Genomic DNA, 22,113 nt, shown 5'->3' on the forward strand with positions numbered 1-22,113 from the left:
GTGGAAGAGGCTAGCACTTGGATCCACACTCACCAAATATAAATATGCACAGAAGGTATTAGTACCAGCTCAATTACTGTCTTTATGAAATACAGCTATTAGAATGAATAGAGAGAAATGAAGATATTGATTTTAAATTCTCCAAGAAAAATATAAACATTAACTAAACGACTAAAATGGAGCTTAAAAATCCTTTTATTTGCTTAAAAAAAACCCAAGCACTGAATTTTCATTCTATGCAAACTATTGTGTCTAGAGCCTCTGACTGGATTGTCCTATCTTGCTCTTACTGGAGACCAAAGACAGTGAGACAAGGTGGTTTCCATTCCAGAGGAAAAATAATATTAAAAAAGTAATACAAGTAACAGTAAATGTGTTTCAAAACAATTCAGAACTAATAAATATTTATAAAAATACAATGCATAAAGAAATATAGTCACTGCAATCCCTAGTTTTGGGAGGCATTTATATCATCATACAAGTGCAATTTCCATAAGCCCCCCACCAAATGTAGAGCTTACAGACATAAAAACAACAAGACTCAGTAACTGGACATGACATGGTAAAAATTAAAAGGCAAAGATTGGAAAGAGGATAGGAAAATACAGAACAAAACTGAAGAAAAGCAGTATAAACCAAGATTACACAACATTCGGTAATCAGAAAGAGGACGGACACTTAAAGGAGTAAGAGCTAATGGTTCAACAGCATGGATAGTTGAGGGAGGTGTCCCCATTTCACTGTTCTCTCGAGCATCTCCACTGGTTTTATTAAAAAAAAAAAAACAAAACAGAAAACCCACACACAACTTTTTAAAGTTATTAATTTTGCCTTCTCATCAAATTTTGACAAAATTTTGGCTTTGTTTTTAAAGTTATATTCAAATGCCAAAGGAGAGAAGAGTGAACGTCTCAGAAGTTGGAGGTGCAATCTACATACCTCTAGATCTGACATCATGTAACAACGGACTCCTGCTTGAAAACAGGAATCATTGGAGGTAAAACAAAACTTTAACTATTAGAACTCACGTTACTCCAAATCATGGTTATTTAAGGGCCTGCAACAGTTGAGGACAGTAGTCTGGTATTTTGATTAATACAAATACGTCTAAACAGCTGCTTCACTACTACAAGAAATAACCCAGATCCAGAAAGCAATAATTTACGCATTACTTATGCGGCAGAAGGCACTTAAAAGCTGGAAGTATTCTTTGAATAATGTACTGTATGGAAGCAAGGATTCATCTGAATTTTTTTTTTTTCTTGGATTACGAAGAATAAAGCAGTCAGCATTCACTTTTTATACAGATACTTAAACTTTGCTTTCCAGTAATAAGCATTATTTTGGTAAATGAAAACAGGGAGAAGGCAGTGACAGCCCATCACTGGGATATGGTGACTATGACAGAAATGTTACTGAGACTGGTTTGGCAAGAGATTTCTAAAAATGCAGCTTTATGAACTGCATTCGTGCTTCTGGGATCAGGTTTCTGCAGTCAAAGTTAAGACTTGATAAATACAGTGCTTCAGGTCATGTGCAGACAGATCTAAAGCTAGTAGATTACATGAAAGAAAGATATATATCCATGATAGTTTTAGAAGGTTATTATCTATAAGTACCTGATGGGATGGGTGGGGGTTGGGGAGGAAGTAAGGTGTTAGTCTTGCTGTGGATAGTGCTAGATAAAGGAGGAGATGTGGCAGTATCTTTCATACCATACAGCTTGGACTCTTTGGAAAGGGTTCTTGGCAAAGAGGATCCTCGAGAAGTATTTGGCGATTCAGTCTTTAAAGTCTTAGAGTTGTAGTGCAACTGGAAAGCAAAGAAAGATCAATTTACTTCATACAAGTAGCTCAATTTCTATACAGCAGTTTGGTGTCACTCCTTCCCTTCAAAAATGGGGGGGGGTTTTATTATTTACAAAAACATCATTGTAAGATACGTTACATTCCAATGTATGTTCTACAGATATAGCTGGTGCACATAAAGATCTGAAATCTTTGTACAAAAAAAATAGATAAATTAATAAACTATTAAAAAATATCAAGGAAACAGAGAAACAGAGGAAATGAACTATATAGGAACAATGCCTAAAGCTTGCTCGTCTGCTCTGTTACATCGTACACATCCTGTGCCACCAACTATTTGTTCCTGTGTGCATATAGCTTGCTTTCTTACTCCATGGTGGAACTATTCCACTACTAAACACCGACATACAGGAAGCTGCATAAAAAATAAAAAAAATAAAATATTCCAAGAGTTCACACCTCCTATATGTGCATAATACACTATCAATGAAAATACAGAACATAACAAAAGCTGTAGAGAATGTTTAGTTATTCCTAAATTTGACTAAAAGCAATGGGCAGGACCTAAGGCCTAACCGTTATCCCTGAAGATAGCCTGGAATACTGGAAAATGGACATGCATAGCCCTTCCACATCGAAAGACTAGAAAAGCCAGGCTGTTTCAAGTGAAGGGCATTTGATTTACGGCATTGCCTCAACTGACTTGCATGAAGTTTCCATACAGGAGTGACCTATTTTTCCTGTTCTTACTCCATAGGATTTCAGATCACAAATACAAGAACATTTCTGTTGAGACCCTTTCTTACTAGGATATAGAAACAATGATTAAAAAAACCGAAGGGAGTGTACAGTTTGACAGTGTTTTAGAGAACATTGTCTTAAAAAAATAGTTTTTATACCAAGACTCTGACTGCTATAAGCAACACAGAAGACACAGTAAGAGAGCTTTGTGTTAGTGGGCCAACTACTAAGCTGCCCTTCCCATGAATTACCGACAGTGAGCAGATCTTCCTTTATTTAAAAAGGGCATACAATATATATTACCTGTCAGAGAAGAAAATATCCAAACCAAATGTCTAATTTTAGACACAAAAATGTTAATGGAACTGATTTCTTGTTGTTATGTAATATCACATACACTGTTTGTTATGGAGTATCATTGGACATAGATCTATTTTTGATGCTACATACAAGATTTTGGGGTTTTTTCCCCCCTAAGAAAACAAGGGTAAAAACATCTATCAGTTTTCACCGTAGTATTACAGAAATCATTATTCCTGTTTTAGCGATATCTAGATAACTGAAAAAAGATTTTGCTGAGTTGCTCTGTATATACGAACTTGTAAATACTGTAACAATGTATTTGCTTTGAAATCGTATCTGAGCAGAGAGAAAGAGCAAGTGCTTTCCTGCTGAGTTATACAGTCCTTTTACCTTTACGTCCACCCCAGGAATATAAAACACCGTTGTTTCCACATCACTGGATTTTGTCTGTAGAGATGATGGCACTTTCTTGCCAGCAAGTAAGTGAGTAGTAGATGCATAATTAGTTTGAAATTTCTTCTTTTTTGAAGGAGACTCTTGATCCAAACTTCTGGAACTCCGATCATAGCTCCTAAAATAAATACACTGCATGTTATTAAAGCAAGCTTAATACTCGTATTAATAAGAGTGTATTTTCTAGTATTAAAAAACCCTAGAGATGTCTAAAACAAATCTGTAGTATCAACTATATAAGGAATCATTTCAGTCTCTGCTTTACTCTTTACTTTCTGTGACCTCTACTCCCTTTCTGTCTGCCTGCTCTGGTTTCGCCATTTTCATTATGTGATTATTTCAGACAGTAAAATCTACAAAACTACTGTTATGTCATTAAAGAAACATTTTCCAATGTACTCTTACAGTCAAGTTCATCTACATTACCCAACGTGATCTGTGAAGACTCTTTGATATGCAGAAAACACTTAGCAATTTTCCTTCTCTGCTGTAAAGCCTGTCTTCATATAAATTCTTAAGAGATTCTTTTTCCTTCTGTATCAATTCTTAGAAAAAAGTGTCTTGGAAAGACAGAAACCAAATGGCTTTCTAATTACAGATCTCCTATGTATACCTCTCAGTAGGAAAAAGTATCTCTCGTTTGTTCCTATTTCTTACAATTAGAGTTAAAACAAGTAAATCTCATTTCCTTATACTATATGTATTAAGAATTATCTTTGTTGACAAATACGTTTCTTAAAATCCACCATATTATTAATAACATACCAAATTTTAAAAAGTAATGTAAAGCTGCCATTAGATCCCCAATCGCATACACATGAAAAAAGGAGAATTTAAAAACTCAAAATCAAACCTCAAAAGAGATCAAACCTCATTAAGATCAGAAGTAAAGCACTTCTGTTGCCTCAGATAATAAAAAAAATGTGTTCTGTTAAGAAGGATACCTAATATCAGCATGCTTTTACACTCCGAAAATAATGGGAGCCCTCAGAGATCATGAGAAAACACACTAGTAGACCCACTATTAGTCAAACCATTATGTGGATTCACTAAGTTGTAAAGTTACTTCTTTGGAGGCTGAAAAAAAAAATAATCCAAGTGCTTTGAAAGCCTAACATTTTGTTTATGGAAGATAAAACATGATTTAAAAAATAAAAACAGAAGAGAGGTATATGCTCATTCTTGCTAAACAAACGCAACTCCCCATGCCATACTCGGCCATAACAATTGCAACTTATAGTGATGCTATGAAGTAGTGATAATTACTACAAATAAAGTGATGGTAACAAACTAATGCATACATCTTCTACGCTCTTCAAACAGGTCAGTGCTTAAGAGTCATTAATTATTGAGCATATGGTCATTAACTTAAGTGATGGAAATATCAGATAGACTTAACAGCTAAAGCAGAATAAAGTACTCATACCCTGGTCGTCTTAAGGCAACTAAGTAACACGTTTCTTACCTTCGTAAACTAACATCATCATGTTCTTGCTGAAGCATTGTAGGGTGCAGTACACATTTTCCACAATCAATTTCAACCCTAATATCAAGTTCAAAGTCAATATTTCTCTCCGTGGTTGTGCCAGTCATACTTCTGTTGGTAGGTGTTGTTGGCCAGCGCTCAGTGAACAGCTGGTGGACAGCAGCGAAGCCCGTTGCTTTCTTGCGAGAGGTACTCCTGCACAGGCACAGTTGTGGATTAGATATTAGCATGACATTTACCTGAACAGATGGTAGGAGGCATTCTTAGACTATGTCCACACTCAGTATATAATCTTTTAAGAACTTTTCTGGAAAAGGCTTTATCTGATACACAGCAATACAGTGATCCATCTGCCATTAACACATTACTAAGTATCCTTTCTTAGGATAGGGTACTACAAAGAACTAAGCCTTTCTTAAATTCTCAATCAAGAAAAGGAACAAAAAGTTATATACAGTAGTTTTCACATTTGTAAGTATTTACATTATTACATGCACTTTGTGGAGGTATAATCACTGGATAAAACTGAAAGTTATGCTATATTTGACAAATCTGTCATTTGGTCCCACTAAAACCTGCCCCGTGCCTCAAAAAAAAAAAAAAAAAAAAAAATCACTTTCCAAGTTCTTTCATTCTGTTCCAAGCCCTGAAATTTCTAACTGTTGCCTCCTTTTCAGATCAGAATTCCTCCTTCCCTCACAGTCACCTCTGCTGAACACAACCTCCCCTGCCTTCCACATACACACTTCAGGCAAAATTCCGTCCTTCATCAGTAAGAGATTTTGTAGCTTTAAAGTCGGTATTTCAAGTCTATTTTCTTAATTTCTGTGTTCTTCCTTAGGACCATTACTTACGGTGGTTTCCTATAAAAATACGTCCTCTCTCTTTCATGGTCATCCTCCTTCTCCGAGTCCTCACTGCTTGATGATAAGCTGTCATCCCGGCGTCCTTCTTCAGGCTGGAAGGGAATGCCGGGTGAGAAGACTACTGGAGTTTTGGGTGAACCAAATACCGAGCATGAGCCTTCACTAGTAGATGAGTAATGGGAGGGACCATCAATAGTTACAGACAAAAGGTCCATTTCTGTCTCCTCTGGAAACTGATTATAGAAAGACAAAAAGATATTAAATTTACACAGATACCGTTTCAATCGAGAATGCATTAGATAGCTCTGGAAATAGAAAAGCAAGAGTGCTATGAGAAACTCTCACTCCCAAGTTCCTCATAATACAGAAACAGCAGGTGTAGAAATTGCAAGACAGATTATGAAAAAGAAAGAAATGAAAGCTTGGTGGGGAGACATTTGCCATTGCCTAGTGATTTGAGCTCAATCTGTTAGGTAAATATGTATCATGCTCTGACCAATTCATGTGATCAGAAGGAATGGAAACATTTCATTTAAATTTAAGAAATATTTTGAAAGAAAAGAACGAAAGACAGCAAAAATCATCATGAACCTTGTAGAGGGGTGAGGCACCCAGGAGCATTAGTGAGGCGTGCATGCAGAATGCTAACACAGAATGTACAGCACCGGTTTGCAGTTCTGGGCTGTGCTCTTGGGCACACGTGCTTTAACACGAAAGGAACTTCAGGCCAAATTTCCAAAAGGGTCCTCCTGTTTCTCACGTAAAGCACGCCACAAGCACCACACAAGCAATTTTCGAACGTTAACTTCTTAAAATGCCTGTGAAAAATACCTAGAAGTGGTAGTTTAACACCAGCACTACCTACGCAGTGTTACGGTAGAGCTATACAGTCATCATCTGCAAAGTCAAATTAAAGCTCTGCTGAAGAACTGGCATTATAATGTCAGTAAGATAAATATATATTTTTAATATTCAACATTTGATACCTCTGAGTGTTTGATAGCATTTTGCTATGCCAACAAAACTTAAGCTAACTGGACTTGTATATAACAACAACAAAAAAGGTAGGATAGCTTTTAAACGTGAACATATTTAAATGTGCAAAGCACATTTCTACGTTTCATTTCCACCTCGCTCTCAGAAATAGGAGTTTATTTCCTGGGAGCGTGAGGTGAGTTAACAGGGAGGAAAAAGTACGTTACTATCTCTTGAGTTTGTTTTTTTGTTTATTTGGTTTTGTTTTGCTTTTGTTGGTTTGTTTTGGTTTGTGTTTTTTTGTTGTTGTTGTTCTTAAAAAAAAAAAAAAAAAAACCAACCAAAACCAAATCTTTACTGTTTTCCCTAAACATGTTTTTTTAAAGCAGTTAAAAAATTCCACCATTTGTTCTCTGGGTATTAAGTTTTGGCACATTCCCTACTCACTATTACTTGAAAATGTCTTACTCTGCATTAAATATAGGGATTCCAAGAGAAATAAAAGTGTGAGATGTTGTCCTCCCACCTAGCAATTATCTTGTACTGGTGTTGATGCCTGCAATCTTGGAACACAACGTAACAGATGAAGGCACACACACTAAAACCCTCTTCTAAAGCACATTTCAAGGCTAGTCTTACGTCACTTTACATCAGCCTTGATCAGTCTTCACACATACATAAACAAAATTCCAATAATTCATTTTACAAAAACTAGCAAGTTTTAGGTCTACATAAGGGTGTAGAAACAGTCTGGAAAGTTCATCAACAATCAATCATTTTCTTCTGCTTACTTTACATATTTAAATTTAAATATTTTCAAATTTGATATACATTCTGTTTAGCTGAGTGCAAAAAGAGATGAAACATTGAAAAGCAGCTCCCTGTGAGATAAATTAGTTCTCTGGCAAAGAATACTTGCTTCTTCTCAGAAATACCTGAAAATACCCTTCCCCTGGACAGCTGGATTGTTGTGCAATCCCCAAAGCTGTTTTATTCAACTTAATTAGAAGTGAAAAAAATATATAAATTAAAACAATTACAATAATCTCAGCCATGCAAAAACAACATAATAGGAACATTTTAAAAATGAGAAAATACAGCAACAAACAAAACCAAAGATTCAACAATCCATTTCAAACACACAGAAGGATATACTTGTAAGGCTACAGCAAACTGACTAATACCCATTTCCAAAACTCTGAATATATTCAAGCACAAAAAATACTAGACGATTTTTTTGCACACTTCTAATAAAAATTCTGAAACAATAGTATTACTGTCAGCCTAAAAAAAAAAAAATTTCAAATATTTTCTCAATGATTCAATTAATTTCTGTGTTAAGAAACCAAAACACATCTATCTTCTATCAAAACAAATCTAGCTTCCAAAAACACATCCATAATTTGAGGCACACACTAACAGAAACAGACACACAAAAACACACAAGCAATTCAGGTCTGCCTAGGTATACCTATCTCATGAAATTGTGACCAAAAGGCACAGGAAATATAATTATACAGCATATAAAGTCATTCTTACCGAATCCTGTATGTTGAAAGTTACTCTTGGCCCGGGGGATGCAGCATCTACACGGATATCTGGGAGGTCTTCACTGTCTCCTAGTCGAGAGCTGTAAGCAAAACCAAAACACAACAGCTTGTTGAGTTTTACTACAGGATTTTATGTTCATGCAAACATTTAACTACACAAATATAAGGCAATAAAAAAAGTACAGTCAGTACTTACGATTTTGTTACAGAAGAAAGTATGAAATCATAATTGAAGCACTTAGGGTACATGAAAAGAAAAAAGGAGGGAGAGAAGGAAAGAGAAGGAACCTACACATAACTTGTCCAGTAGTCTACTGCTAGCCAATCTCTGCTTATTTCTTTATGCAAGTTTTTCAATCCTGAGCCAACATGCAGAAATTATAGAAAAATAAGATACTCGTGATCTACCACATGGGACATAAAGCAAGTTGGCAGATTGTGTATTCTCTGATGCAACTGAAATGAATTATTTGGCCTTACAGTATATACATACTACTTTTCATTCACAACCAAAGTACTCATTAAGTTTTTCAGAACTTTGTGTTTCTTATAGAGCAACAGAAAAGCTCCATTATCTTTTCCATACAATTTCTGGTTCTCTTCAGATAACCCTGTGAAAAGGTAAAATGAAAGTGGTTTTCATCTGACAGATCTTGAACTAGAACCTTCATGCCTTCAACAGTTGCTCTGCTTTAATTATCAAGAATGCTAATTAATTCAGAAGAAAGATTCCTTTTCAAGGGCACCTTGAAAAATTCACTTTAGAGTACTTATAAAGCTGTTTTTATGCTGGAATATCTGCTGTCTGATATTTTCACATCTGGATTATTTATAAATTTCCATTCACTTCTACAGAAGTATTCAAATTTGAAGCAAATTTCTATTAAGAATTTCTATTCTCATAGAAAAAAGTCCAAAGAATTCTAACACTCCTCTCCACCTTTTTAATTTTCAAATCTTTTCTATTTCATACATAATAATGCAGCACATTTTTAATTCCAAACTTTGAATGCTTCAGCTGGATCTACAGGAGCAATAGACTCAAACACATGTATTCTAAAACCAAAGCAAACACTTTACTAGGAGGCATCATTATACAACTACAGTTTCCTCAGCAGCCATTAAATGATGAAACAAAACCAATACATGTTATACAGGTGAAGAAATTAAAAGAAAATTATCTTTCACAAAAAAAATATCTCCTTTTCTTCTTCTCATTACAACAACCCTTTTTTAAGGCAGATGACAGCAAATCAAGTGTAGAAATCGAAATGGTCACACTATGCCATTTTTCCATATATATCTTTCTTCAGTATGTCTTGAAAGCAGGATTCCATAGAAAACCCTAAGCTGTTGTAAAAGTGGAAACTTCTCCTCATTTGACATACTACTAAGTCTGTCAAAAAAGAAGTTTCAAAAAAGGGTGAAGAGTTGCTTTTTAGAACATGTCTGTCTTCCAAAATGACCTCCTTCCTATCTAGTTCCACCATATATAGCTGCTGCCTATAGTAAAAGGAATCTTACGGCCAAAGTCCAGTGTTTCCTCTGTCACACATGCTGTTGTTGCTATCACAGATCTCAAATTCCTGGAAGCTTACCTCGTTCTGTCCATTCTTTTCAGAGGTGGTCTTCCTGATGCTGAAATACTCTTAGATCGGCTATAGCTGGGTTTGTAGCTGAGACCCCATTTGTCTTTCAAGGAGGCAGCCTAACACAAAAATAATATTTAAATGCAACAACTGAACACAGAGAAAAACTCTGGCAAGCTAAAATAGTATTTTATACAGGTGTGCCAGTAAAGTAAAAAGATTTTTTTGTTCCATAACAGCTAAAATATATCTCTTAGCAGCATTTGCCAGCATCTTCATCTTGCCTCTGGATACATGTTCACTTTTCATACTTGCTGGAATTGGTAATGTCCCATTGCCAGGAGAAAAGTATACCCTAAGCTAATAATCTGACCACTTTGACAGACATCCTTCGTAGCTACCACAACAGTAACAGAAGAACATGAGCTAAAATGAGAGCACCTGAGAAAGAGCTCCAAACAGATTAGTATTTGAAAGATCTTTTCTGATTAATGAAGCATCATACTTGGAGCGCATTCGCTAGGACACACTAAAAATAATCTTTTGCCAGGTTTGTTATCAGGGTCTGGGACAACAGCCACATATGTTTGTGGATTACCAGCAACACTGCTCGTTTTGTCCAGTTTCTTCTAGTGTCTATGCTTAGTAGCTTGTTTTTATTTTTACATCACCTAACTCTGCAAATATGTTTATGTATATATAGAACACACTTACAGAAAGCACACATGCCAAGTGGAATACAATAGGTATCTATCATTTGCCCAGGCAGTTAGTGTGCTTGCCTTTGCATCTGCATTCAACAGTCCAATAAGGAATCATTTTTAAAGTCTGCTAAGAGAAGGAGTAAATGGCATCTTCAAATACACGTTTTCAGACTGTTTCTTGTGAGTGTGCAAATAAACCCATTTACATTATAGTATCTGTGAAATTTCAATTTTCCTATCACCATTATTACGAGGGAGAAAAACCTTTCCCCGCCCCCTCCTAAAGGTCAAGGGGTTGCTGAACTATTTGATATTCTTAACCTTCCTTCTCCATTACTAACATTTACTTTGCTTTAATCAACATGCAGAAAAGAAATATGCAACGCAATATTTTTAAAGTAACTTAATACTGCTCACCCTCATACTGGATCTACGTAGCTTTTTACGAACGTCTCGGCGGATATCATTCACAGCCACTGACTCCAGTTGCTGATAGCGCTGAATTTCTTGATTTATAGTTCCTTCACTTGCACCTAATTTTCTGGAGATAAATCATGGTTGAGTTACCTTACAGATAGGTGACATTATTTTCACCTTTTCAAAATCTGTGTTGCAATGATGTTCTGCTTTCCCTGGGAATTATCCCATTTTCTCATTTTTTTCTGTAGTTACTTATGACTAGTGCCAAATATAGTTGCAGAAGATTTATTCTTGTTTCATGATACAACTTTTTGTCAGATATAATATTTTGTCCTTAAGAGGACTCTTTGATTTTAAGGTTTCTGTCTCCAAGTGACTTAGCAGAGCAGACAGAGGATGTAGAACAAACTAGCGTGCAAGGAGACCCCCAAACAACAGTGCTACCATGATGCTTACTAAGGCAGAGAATAAGAATGGCTATGCAGCAACTCTCGTTTCGAAAAGTCCTAGTTGTAACAACTAGATTAAGGACCTCCTATATACTTTCAATCACATCACAGCTGTTTAATTAAAAACAAACATAATGGGCAAATCTGAGAATCCCCAGCAGGATGAAGAAAAATCCTCCTGCCATAACAGTCCAAAGCCCTGTCACACTAGTGACAGCCTTCTGTAGCAGATTACCTTCTGCAGAAAAAACACACAGCTAAATAATTTTAAAAACTCCGTAAAGCAACACTTCAGAAAGAATCACAGTTTACTGAAGCATTCAAACTGAGAAAAGGCAGGCACAAAACATAATTTTGATTGTTGAACTCGTATTAGAAGAAACATTTAACCTTAAATCCGAAGTTCAGATACAATTGCCCTCTGAATGGTGACAGTATTCCAAGTACAAGCAGTAAAACGTGTCTCCTCTTCATTATTTAACACATAATTACCAAGCTCTGTATTCCCATCCCAGACAGATCCATTTATAGTAAGTCTGTCTTAGGGAAGGGGGGGGGGAAAAAAGCACACCCAACAACCATGACTGCAAAAAATTAATAAAATTCACAGAAGTTGTTCAGATGAAATTTATGAAATTTATGAAATTTGAAATAATTCTTTCTTCAGGGTTTTCTCAAGTACAGCATAGGAGATTTAATTTTAAAGTATCACCTACAAGATGCAAAAATAGTTGATTTATATATTCTTCTTCTTCCGGTGAACGAGACTAAGCTTATTACAGTTACAAAGTAATATATTTTGTTAAAGTAATCACCATGATAATAAAATCAAGATGGAACTACGATTTTGAATTAATAGGAAATTGATTATAATCAGCCATTGTAATGCAGAACCAGAAACAATATAGGCTAATTTGACACTTGGGGAAGAACTTGAGAAATTTGAGAGAGTACTTGCATATATAGTTTTTTCTTATGGAATCCAAAATGACAATTTTTTATTTTTAAATAAAGACAACAATTTCCACTTGACCATCACAATGCCACAAGATATGTGGTAAGAACAGAAAAGAAAAAAAGTCAGCTGCAGTTTGTTATTCCCAAACTTTGTGTGAGTTAAAGCAAAACCCAACTTACTTTAAGTCATCAATAACTTTAGCTTGCTCATTGAGTTCTCTAATATCGACTAAACGTTTCACAAATTTTCTTCCCCGCTGTTCTCCAGTTTGGATACTAGAAGCTCCCTGCCGTCGGTGATCAACAACCTCCTATTTAAAATAAACATTTAATTAATGTCCTCATCAAAAATCGGACATTAGTGTGATTTAACAATAGGCAAAGTGAATTTCACACCTTAAAATTTGGACTAGCGCATGCAAAAGAATCAGTTTCATCTCAAAAGGCAGCTGATTGGATTTTTTCCAGTGATCCAAACCCCATCATTCAGTCAGACACACTGTAACTACTACATACATGTCCCCATGAGCAGGATCTGCCTGCTTTCATATGTGATCTGCTAGACTGAAGAGAATCACACTTCGCTGACCCCAACAGATATTCTACAGGAACAGAGTATCGATGGTTTGGGGGGCTCAAACCCAGCAGGTGATTTACAATCCGCTGCCCAAATGTTAGCTTGCGTGCATCTCCACATAATGAACCTCCACCTGATTTCTAAACAACAAACAGGAACATTAGTGTTCGGGGATAACGTTTTCACTGTTGGCAGGCAAGAGACATTTAAAATAGCCATTAAAGAACATCTGTTAAAATGTTTTTATGTGAAACCAAAAAGCAAGGTCAGCAGCATATTGGGTAGAAGTTCTGAAAAAGAATTTTTTCTAATTTGTTCATGTTAGTAACTTACTCTCCTGTTAAGAAAACCTATCTACAGCCACAGCTTTTCCAATTCAGGTACCTGAAGTTAGGTATTGTGTCTCTATTTTCAAATCCAGATCGATATTTCCACATAAGACCAGCAGAAATACGACCTGTGATTTCTTGGCTTTGAAATATGGAGTTAGAAAACAAACACACAAACTTTTTTGATTTGCCACAAGACCTATATGAGCTATAAGGAGGAGCATGCTAGACTCAACTCAAGACTAAGATCTTTCCATTTGACTGAAGACTTTGTCACGCCTTTTCCAATTACTAGCACTTACTGTGCTTGATTCACTTACCGCATGTACAGTGGGAGACATAGTGTCAACTTCATCCTCATCTGAAAGGTCTGCTATGTTTACAGAGTTGAGGTCAGCAATATCATCAATATCTTCTTCTCCTGTCAATGTTGTGAGGGTGTTGCCTAAAGCATTCAATCTTTTCCCAATGTTTGGATCCATGTGGACATCAATACCACACATCTTCCACAACACATTCAGTGTCCAGGTTCCAGCACTACTACTTTCTGTATTTAAAAAAAAAAAAAAAAAGTTTAACCAGTTTTTCCTCTTTTAAAAAAATCCCCCATACTAAGTTATGTATTAGTTAGTCAAGACAGTGTTTATCAGTTACGAAGAACTGTCTTTTCTGCCCGCTCTGAGGAAAACATATTCCACAACTGAAATGCTTACTGGAAGTACTTCACAGCTACGAAGTTAATATTTCTTTAACAAGTGATATACACAGACAAACCTAATGAAAATACATTCCCTTCAGCTAAGCTGACGACCAGCAGAGAGCATCTCAAACTTCAGCTCTTGCCAAGTATACAATTGCCGCCAAGTATACTGTTCCAGAACAGGACTTCTAACAGCAGGAAACCTAAAGGCTGTCTATCTGCATGTAAAAATGCTGACCTATTTACAGTTTCAAGTCTTGAATAATGATGCTGGAAGATGTTATAATATATGTGTAGCGTGCCTGCTGAATACCCTGTCTTCCCAGGATTCTTCTAATGAGTGCCACCTTTCAGCATCACAATACAGAACTTGCTTTAAGCAGAACTACACAAGATCCTGTTTTTCCTTCTAAATGGATTCATCCTGATTTTTTTTTCGCTGTTCACAATCCCATGTGAGGTAAATTTTTAATAGTTACAGCATGTGTTTCATTTTTATGTCTCCTCAGCACAAAAAAGCAAGCGGGGGACAATGAGCAAAACTATGGGGACAGGAGACACCACAGATGCAATATTTAGGCAAAGAGATGAGAGGAAGCAAGCAGAAGGTATGATAATAGAATGGTTTGGGTTGGAAGGGACCTTAAAGATCATCTAGTTCCAAGCCCCCTGCTGTGGGCAGGGACACCTTCCGCTAGACCAGGTTGCTCAAAGCCCCATCCAGCCTGGCCTTCAACACTGCCAGGGAGGGGGCATCCACAACCTCTCTGGGCAACCTGTTGCAGTGCCTCACCACCCTCATAGTGAAGAATTTCTTCCTTACATCTAAATCCAAATCTACCCTCTTTCAGTTTAAAGACAGAGATTGCCAAGTATTTTTGAGGCCTCTGGAGAACGTCCGAACAACTCAGTAGGAGAGACTGGGAAGAGAGGGAGTTTGGGAAGAAAAGAAGCCGTCTCTGGAAGAGGTGAGGGAGGAATGGGAGCTCAGGAGGCAAAGTCTCAGCATTAGAAGGACTGGAAGATTTAGCAGTTTCTAGGAGAGGAAGCAGTAGGACAACATTGCTGTTATAAAGGACTATTCTCCAACCAAGGAACAAACACATATACACCATGTGTTTTCCTGCAGGTAAAAATCTAAAACCAGTGTTGCTGATGTGACTCAAAACCTGGAATAGCTTGAAAAGATGGAGCAGATAAAAACATTAAGGAGTTTTACCAGGAAAACAAGATACTAAACAAAACAAAAAAACAAACCACCAATTAAATTACAATACAGTTAACGGATTTAAATTTCACATTTTATGAATGCTTTATTTATAAAGCACTTGATTTACTAAAAAAAGCGTATTACCTGCTGCAGCCTGTCCTGTTGTCCTAGAACATACTTCATACGTACCATCTGGCACAACACCTATATGAAGCACATACACTGATTAGGCATACAGTCAAAGTTGCTTTAGACCAGCCCTTCCAAATTCCACCTCAGTCTCTTGCCCTCCGCAATTAAAGCATTAGTGGTGTTGGATAGGAGGTTTAGTTTTAATTCCCATTGAATGACTTTTCTTATTTAGTAAAGTGAATCTACTTGGTAACATCCAAGTCTATATCAACTTAAAATTCCATATAAATTCTAGAATCTTCACCATAATGAAAGATATATATAGATATATAAAATAAATGAAAATCATCTATTTTAAACTATTGAAAACTTACTGGGATCTTATGAAATTATATAAAAGCAATGCATCCAATTCTTCCAACATTTCTCAGACAGAACTTAAATGCTTACAACGAGATATATAGCAAAGTTATTAATAAAGGAAAACAAGAAAGGAATACAACCTTTTAGATCCATATTATTTTGCTTTCAAAAGGCCAAAGTCTTTGCTGAACTTTCCCCAAAAAGATAAAGAAGTTTTAAAAGTCACAGGAAAGGGTAAAAGTGGATTTATATCTGAAATACTATTGGTCCAGTATGAAATCACACCCACTTACATGCATTCATGACTAGATCTCCTCTTATTTCTGGTTTCCAGTCATCCCAACTTGTCTCAAAGCCATCAGCAAAGCGGATACAGAAGTTTTTAAAATGACCTTTGCTAACTAAAGACTCTGAGGAGCAGGCAGTGATTAATGTGCTTTCAATAGTCAGGACTAAAGCAGAGCCAGTGTCAAGATCTGCAGTGTGGTTAGACTGGAAAATAAAATCACAGAGAGAATTTACTGGTCATTGCAATGTCAAAGTGATACTGTACATGCGTTAAATGCTGTTTATCTTTCCCTATTAGAAAACTGATCCCCTTCTCATATCTCCTTGTATTTTTCTTTCTCTGCAGAAAGTTTCAAAAGCATCACATCTGTCTGTACAGTGTCTTGCATTGTTGTTTTCTAAATGCAACACCTACATTGTAAATATATTAGGGCACCAGGAGTCAAGCTCATCTGGAAAAGGAAAGAAAATCCATGTTTGATCAAGGACTAGACGATCAAGGGCTATGAACCATACGGCCCCATGACCACAGAACACAAGCCCAGGATTGATGCTTTTCTCCAAGAAGGGTTGCACATGAGTTGATTGAACAATGACGAAAAGTAGCTTTAATTTTTATGTGATTTTTTGTGCTTATTTTGATATCTGTAATTATGCAGAGTCTTAAATACACAGATTGACTGATTATTTTCCAGCCCTTTGTATATGAAGATCTATAATTTTGTTTACCTGCAAAAAAGCCCACGTATTCCCTTTTATAAAGCTAGACTACTTTTGATCCAGCATAAGTATTGTAAACATGCTATTCTATATACAGCTTAAGACTTCATAAGCCAGAATGTATTTTTCATAATTTACTATCATTTGTAACACGTAAGAGCATAAAATGCCATCTGCTTTGTCCATAGCTGCCAGATAGAAGATTCACAATCAAAATGTTATGTCATTATGACTTCTAGGTTATTGGCCTCATTACTCCTTTACATTTCTATGTATTATGACTATTTCCTTCTACATCATTAAAATGATTCATTCCTGTTCTGGAATTATTCCCCATTAAGAATACTCCCAGTTCAACATCAGCACAGTCTCTGAATCCAAGGTTTTCTCTCAAAGCCATCTAACATTACCTATCTATTCTATTATCTAGGTGCAGATCACACCTTCACCTTATATATGAAGAGACAGGCATAACTGCAGTCGTTTCTAAGAAAGGAAGAACAGAGGGAATCCAGGTCTGCACAGAATTGTTTCTTAACTGAGAATAAACACAGAGATTTTCAAGAAAGCTAGGTCCACTGATTTAGGTACTTTCCTATCTATCTGAAGAAAGAATCAATATGCAGAGCTAAATGTCAAATGGGGGAATGTGTTGGATCATGCTGCGTTGGTTGTCAAGAAACTCAGCAAACTGCACAGCCAGTGAAAGAGGAGCTGCATGGCCACAAAGCATTACCTTGGGAATGCATTACTGAGCCATTCATCATTAAACTTAAGGACTCGAAGGTATTCCAGAAACATAATGCAGTGCATGTTCCCTTACAGAACAAGTTGCATTAACACTGCACATGCACTGTGTGGCATTACTTTAATACAGAAACTAGTTAACTGCACATTAAAGAATACATCATCCTGTGTAATGTATTAGACTTACCCTGTGCTACAACGATATACTTTTTGTCAATGACTGCATTTTAAGTGTCTTTACCCAGTCTGAGTTCCTAAATAAAAGTAACTGTGTGAAAAACATATATCTATATATCTCAAATAGTTATTCATACTCTCATTCCTTGTTTTAATTAAACAAACGAGTCAGAACATCATGTTAAAGCCAACAGTTTTCAGAGGGTTTTTTTCTATCTATAATCATATGAAAAATAAAGGATTAATTGGAATTTGTGATCAAAGCTTTCAAGAAGTTATGTTCCATCTGAAACATTTCCAGGGACTTTCCAAAGTGCTGAGCTCATATGTGGTGTAAACAAGAATCCGTTATGTTTCCCCAAAACATGCATACCAATTGAAACATGCATAACCTAGTTGTTCTATAAATAAGAACACCATTTCTATTACAAGCAATGTCACTAGCACAATTATCAGCATCCTGTAACTTTTGTATTGGTGTGATGAAAAATTACGTTTGTGAACATAAAAGCCATGTACCACGTAAAATGGCTTTCAACAGACTACCAATAGTCACATTGCTTCAGACATTTTGATTACCTGAGGTGTGTTTGTGATGGGCAGGCAAATTCCTAAGTCATTGACAGTCAGCTGAAGAAAGAGTGTCCCAAAAGCCTGCGCAGAGGTTTGTTGGATTCCAGGCAGCATATCTACTACTTCTTTTGTGGCCATATGAATATCTTTATGTAAAGCCATTCTCTGTTCATTCCAGTTGTCATATGCAGCCTTGTAGTTCAGCCAAAACAGCACAGCTTTATGAAGAAACCAGAAATGCTTAATTGAAATCAATACACACAAAAAGAAAAAAGCACATTCACTAAATAAAGTTCATTTTTTTCATTTTTATGGTTTCTCCATTACTTTAACACAGTGGATATACAACAATGGACGCACACATATTCAGGATGTAGTGAAGAGGCTCACGCTGCAAAGGACAAGATAGACAAAGCCAATCATTTAGCTTCAAAGTTAACCCTTAAAATACAGAAAGCGATGCTGTTCTCAGCATTATTCATTTGTAAAAAGTTACAAAAACAACTTCCTCCAAACCACCTGAAAACTAATCACCTCAGCAAATGGAATTTTTGACATTAGGAATTAATAACCTGTTGGCATGCAGTAGATGTAAATTACTCAGCTAGTTTATTATACCTAACATTTTGATTTAACATGAAATATACTAAATCTTGAATAATCAAGCCTCTTTGAAAAAAATATATAGCTTCCTCAGTATGAAAACAAATTTGTAGCAATTGTCTCTTCAATACCTCTATCAAAGGCCACAGGCTGAGCAAAAACAATTGGTCTGTTCAAAGTAATGAGCACAGCTTCTCTATCTGATGAGCCACTGATTTCTTCTCGGAGAGCATTTCTTAATCCAATTCTTGTCTTGAAATAGGCAACTTGATGAAAGTCTGAGCCAGCTTCTTCATAAACCTTAAAACGTTAAAAAAATGGGAAGGGGGAGGGGTTTGCAGCAGGAAGGAGTTCAGGGACAGGGGAAAAAAAAAAAATCAAATTACTGCTTTTGACAAAATGTAAAATTACGACAAGAAGTAGTAAAGATGTCTCCTTTCCCCTTTTTCTCTTCTAGCCAAAGCTCCTTTGAGGATATTCAATTTTCTTACATTAAATTCTGATCGCAGTGTTATTTTCCTTATTTATCATATTAACTAAAATAGCTATTTATATATCCAGATCCTCTATTGTGACAGTACATTTATAGGTTCTAAGACTTGTACTTGTTTGTTTCTAGGCATCACAAAATATTTTCATATCATAGAATTAGTGACTCCAGGTAACAGTGGGTTTAAGAATCCACGAGATTCACCTGTCAAACTAATGCAGACAAACTAAGTCAAAATGTAGGTCTAGTCAAGTTTGGATCTTCTCTGATCTTATTATTTCATTCATGTAACCTAAAAATAATAGCAATATCAATGAAAATTTGGAATTTGACTCAGTAGCAAGGCCATTACTGTTGCAAAGGGCTAATAAGTTCTAAGATATTAATAGCATGAAAAAGAGCCCATACTTGACTCCTTCCATCTTTTATGCATGTACAGTGGCCTTCATAATGAAGATGACTTTTCAGTAGAATTAGCAAGTCCCTTCCTGACTCAAGTCAGAAAATTTATTTTGAACGACTGTTTAACAAAATACAAGAGCATATTCAGGAAGTAAATTTCCACAACTGTGTGCTGCAGAATGCTTACACTTTTATAAAAGAAAGAAAACAAGCTGAAAAAACCCAACCAACCAAAAAAAAAAAGCCCCAACCAACCACAAAAAAACCACTCAAACAAAACCCCACACCCTCCCCAGGCCCCTACACTTTACACCCACTCCACAGCCAGATCAGAAAAAAACCAGCAGTGTAAGACAGCCTCTTGGATTGGTTATGTATTTTTTAATCACACACTATTAAGAAAACCACATGCAAAGATATTGAGTGCTAACCTGATGTTTAACAATCTGTCCTAGTGCCAGATTTAAATCCACCTGGCATTTCCCAAACAGTTTGAGGTAGCTGCTGCTTCCAGGCATTGCTTTGGTTTGCAGTCTGTTTGAGAGCTCAAGTTCTATCAATCCAGTTTCAAATCTCACAGCTCGCATTGAGGGAGTTGTAGCTGTCACTTGAATTCCCTAATGAACAAGGAAGGTACAAAGTTAGTAGCATCTGGTTCAGAGACATAAAGAGGGGGGGACACCAAACCCAAAAACCCTTTTCACTGTGCAGCAAAAAAAGAGGACGTAATCGTTTTTCACAATGCAGTGCCACTAAGCTATTTTAAAAGATTACAGGAACCAAACTCAAGATCTTTTTCTTCATGCAGAGTATTCCTGATTCAATAAGCTTTGAGGTAAAAGCCTGAAAGCCATTAACAGCATCTAGGACCACCGTTTTGTCATCATAAGATTACCTTAAACTGTAGGCTCAATGAGTAAAGAAGAATTTTTGGTTTTTCTCCATCAGTTGTGCCATCATGTTCATTCCAAAGAGGTATTGGCTGCTCCCCTCCTGTACATATTTAATATACACATTCAGAGTTTTAACAAAAGAAAACATTTTAAAACAAATAGATATAAAAAAGGTGACAGTGAATTAAGCCTCATTTTAAACAGTGACTAGTTGAAGATTTATAAAAACAAATATAGCTTGAAGATGGAAGACATCGGTGCAGATTCAGCTTGTTACATATAGTTAATAGCTCTCTATACTAAGAACTGAGGCAGAGAGTCATGTTCCTCCCTCCTGGGAAACTTTCCACAGGAAGGCTCAAAGCCTGTAAGGAGTAACACCTAGTTTTCAAAAAGATATTCTTTGTCTCCTGCACCAATGTATCTCCTAATTATCTGAAAATAAAAATTAAACACTTGACTGAATACTGTGCAAATTGCATGAAAAAAGGAATTGAAATTACATCAGTATTTTTCAATGACAGGAGGAAAGAGTATTCTGTGGTTATTTTATTTTTGTGTTTACTTCCTCATCCTGGCACATTTCATCCCGTTACACATCCCCATAGGCCCTAAACCTGAAGGAGCAATCCTGGTTTAAATCCTCCTTGAGATTTGATCTATATTCCATCTTAGTTCATAGGAAGAGCTTGCTGCTGGAAAAGGCTAAGCCATTAATTCTCTCCATATATGCCAATTCTTCTAATTACAGTTATTTGGTGGTAAGAATAGGCAGTTAAATAATGGATTAAAAAAAAAAAAACAACAGTAAATTTTTATCACTCCATTTTGTATCTGGATGTTTGTCTTCTCCAGTCTTAATAACCTCCTGCTCTTTTTGTTGGTCCTCCCCCGCTCCCAATATTCTTAACCAGGATCATATAAAACTACAATGATAACCTAAGGGTTCTGAGCAAGAGAACTAACTCATCTTTCATCTATTCTCCACATGCATATTAGAGGCTATTTTTGCAATGACATTTCTTCATGAAGTTTGTAAAGCGTTTGCCAGTTAAAAAAAGAAAAAAGAAATAGAAGAGATATTACTTCTAAATAAAATTTCTCCATCTACCCTCTTGCTTAAGGGAGCATAATTTGCTTGAATGAAACTAAATTAGAAGTTGGGTTTGAATCTTTACAGAAACCAGTGCAAAAAATGATACGAGTTTGAAAGCGGACACCAGCTGTCTTTAAATGGACACTGCCCTCAACTTGCAGATGGCATTATGAACTGCTCTGTTCATTAACAAGCTTGTAATCTGTGCAACTTCATCTTAAGTAACTGGTACTTACCCAGTTTTTATATAAGGATAATATGCAATCAATATGTTAGTGCAACAGAAACAGTAATTAGAAAAACCACTTTAGTATATTACACTAATTGGAATTTTCAAGCCATGTAAATTATTTTGCTGCAAGCCAGAAGGACAAAATCTATTTGCCACCCCCGTTTCTGCATTCAGCACCCAGACCCATGGATTGCTGGCACCTGACCACGTTCCTGCTGAATTACCGCAATATGGAAGGTAGCAGTCACATTTCAAAAATCATCAGGCTGCTACTTGCAAT

The 22,113-nt window shown here is 36.2% G+C and overlaps 1 protein-coding gene across 2 annotated transcripts in view; it reads right to left on the bottom strand.

The window, feature by feature from the left end:
* BLTP1 (bridge-like lipid transfer protein family member 1) overlaps window positions 1-22,113 on the bottom strand; it is a 129,188-nt gene that overhangs the window by 18,278 nt on the left and 88,797 nt on the right. Inside the window, exons 54-70 of one of the 2 annotated variants that reach the window (XM_050896358.1) lie at window positions 20,508-20,605; window positions 20,044-20,229; window positions 18,852-19,020; window positions 18,124-18,335; window positions 15,906-16,104; window positions 15,262-15,321; window positions 13,528-13,754; window positions 12,818-13,018; window positions 12,482-12,612; window positions 10,893-11,016; window positions 9,781-9,890; window positions 8,172-8,262; window positions 7,568-7,630; window positions 5,646-5,890; window positions 4,771-4,986; window positions 3,243-3,423; window positions 1,620-1,812 (exon numbers count right to left, since the gene is read on the bottom strand). In XM_050896358.1, the coding sequence (XP_050752315.1) occupies window positions 1,620-1,812; window positions 3,243-3,423; window positions 4,771-4,986; window positions 5,646-5,890; window positions 7,568-7,630; window positions 8,172-8,262; window positions 9,781-9,890; window positions 10,893-11,016; window positions 12,482-12,612; window positions 12,818-13,018; window positions 13,528-13,754; window positions 15,262-15,321; window positions 15,906-16,104; window positions 18,124-18,335; window positions 18,852-19,020; window positions 20,044-20,229; window positions 20,508-20,605 (2,706 nt within the window). The remainder of the gene's footprint in view (window positions 1-1,619; window positions 1,813-3,242; window positions 3,424-4,770; window positions 4,987-5,645; window positions 5,891-7,567; window positions 7,631-8,171; window positions 8,263-9,780; window positions 9,891-10,892; window positions 11,017-12,481; window positions 12,613-12,817; window positions 13,019-13,527; window positions 13,755-15,261; window positions 15,322-15,905; window positions 16,105-18,123; window positions 18,336-18,851; window positions 19,021-20,043; window positions 20,230-20,507; window positions 20,606-22,113) is intronic. The other variant, XM_050896359.1, reaches the window with a different exon arrangement.

Source organism: Gymnogyps californianus, chromosome 4, assembly GCF_018139145.2.
Source record: "Gymnogyps californianus isolate 813 chromosome 4, ASM1813914v2, whole genome shotgun sequence".
NCBI lineage: Eukaryota > Metazoa > Chordata > Aves > Accipitriformes > Cathartidae > Gymnogyps > Gymnogyps californianus.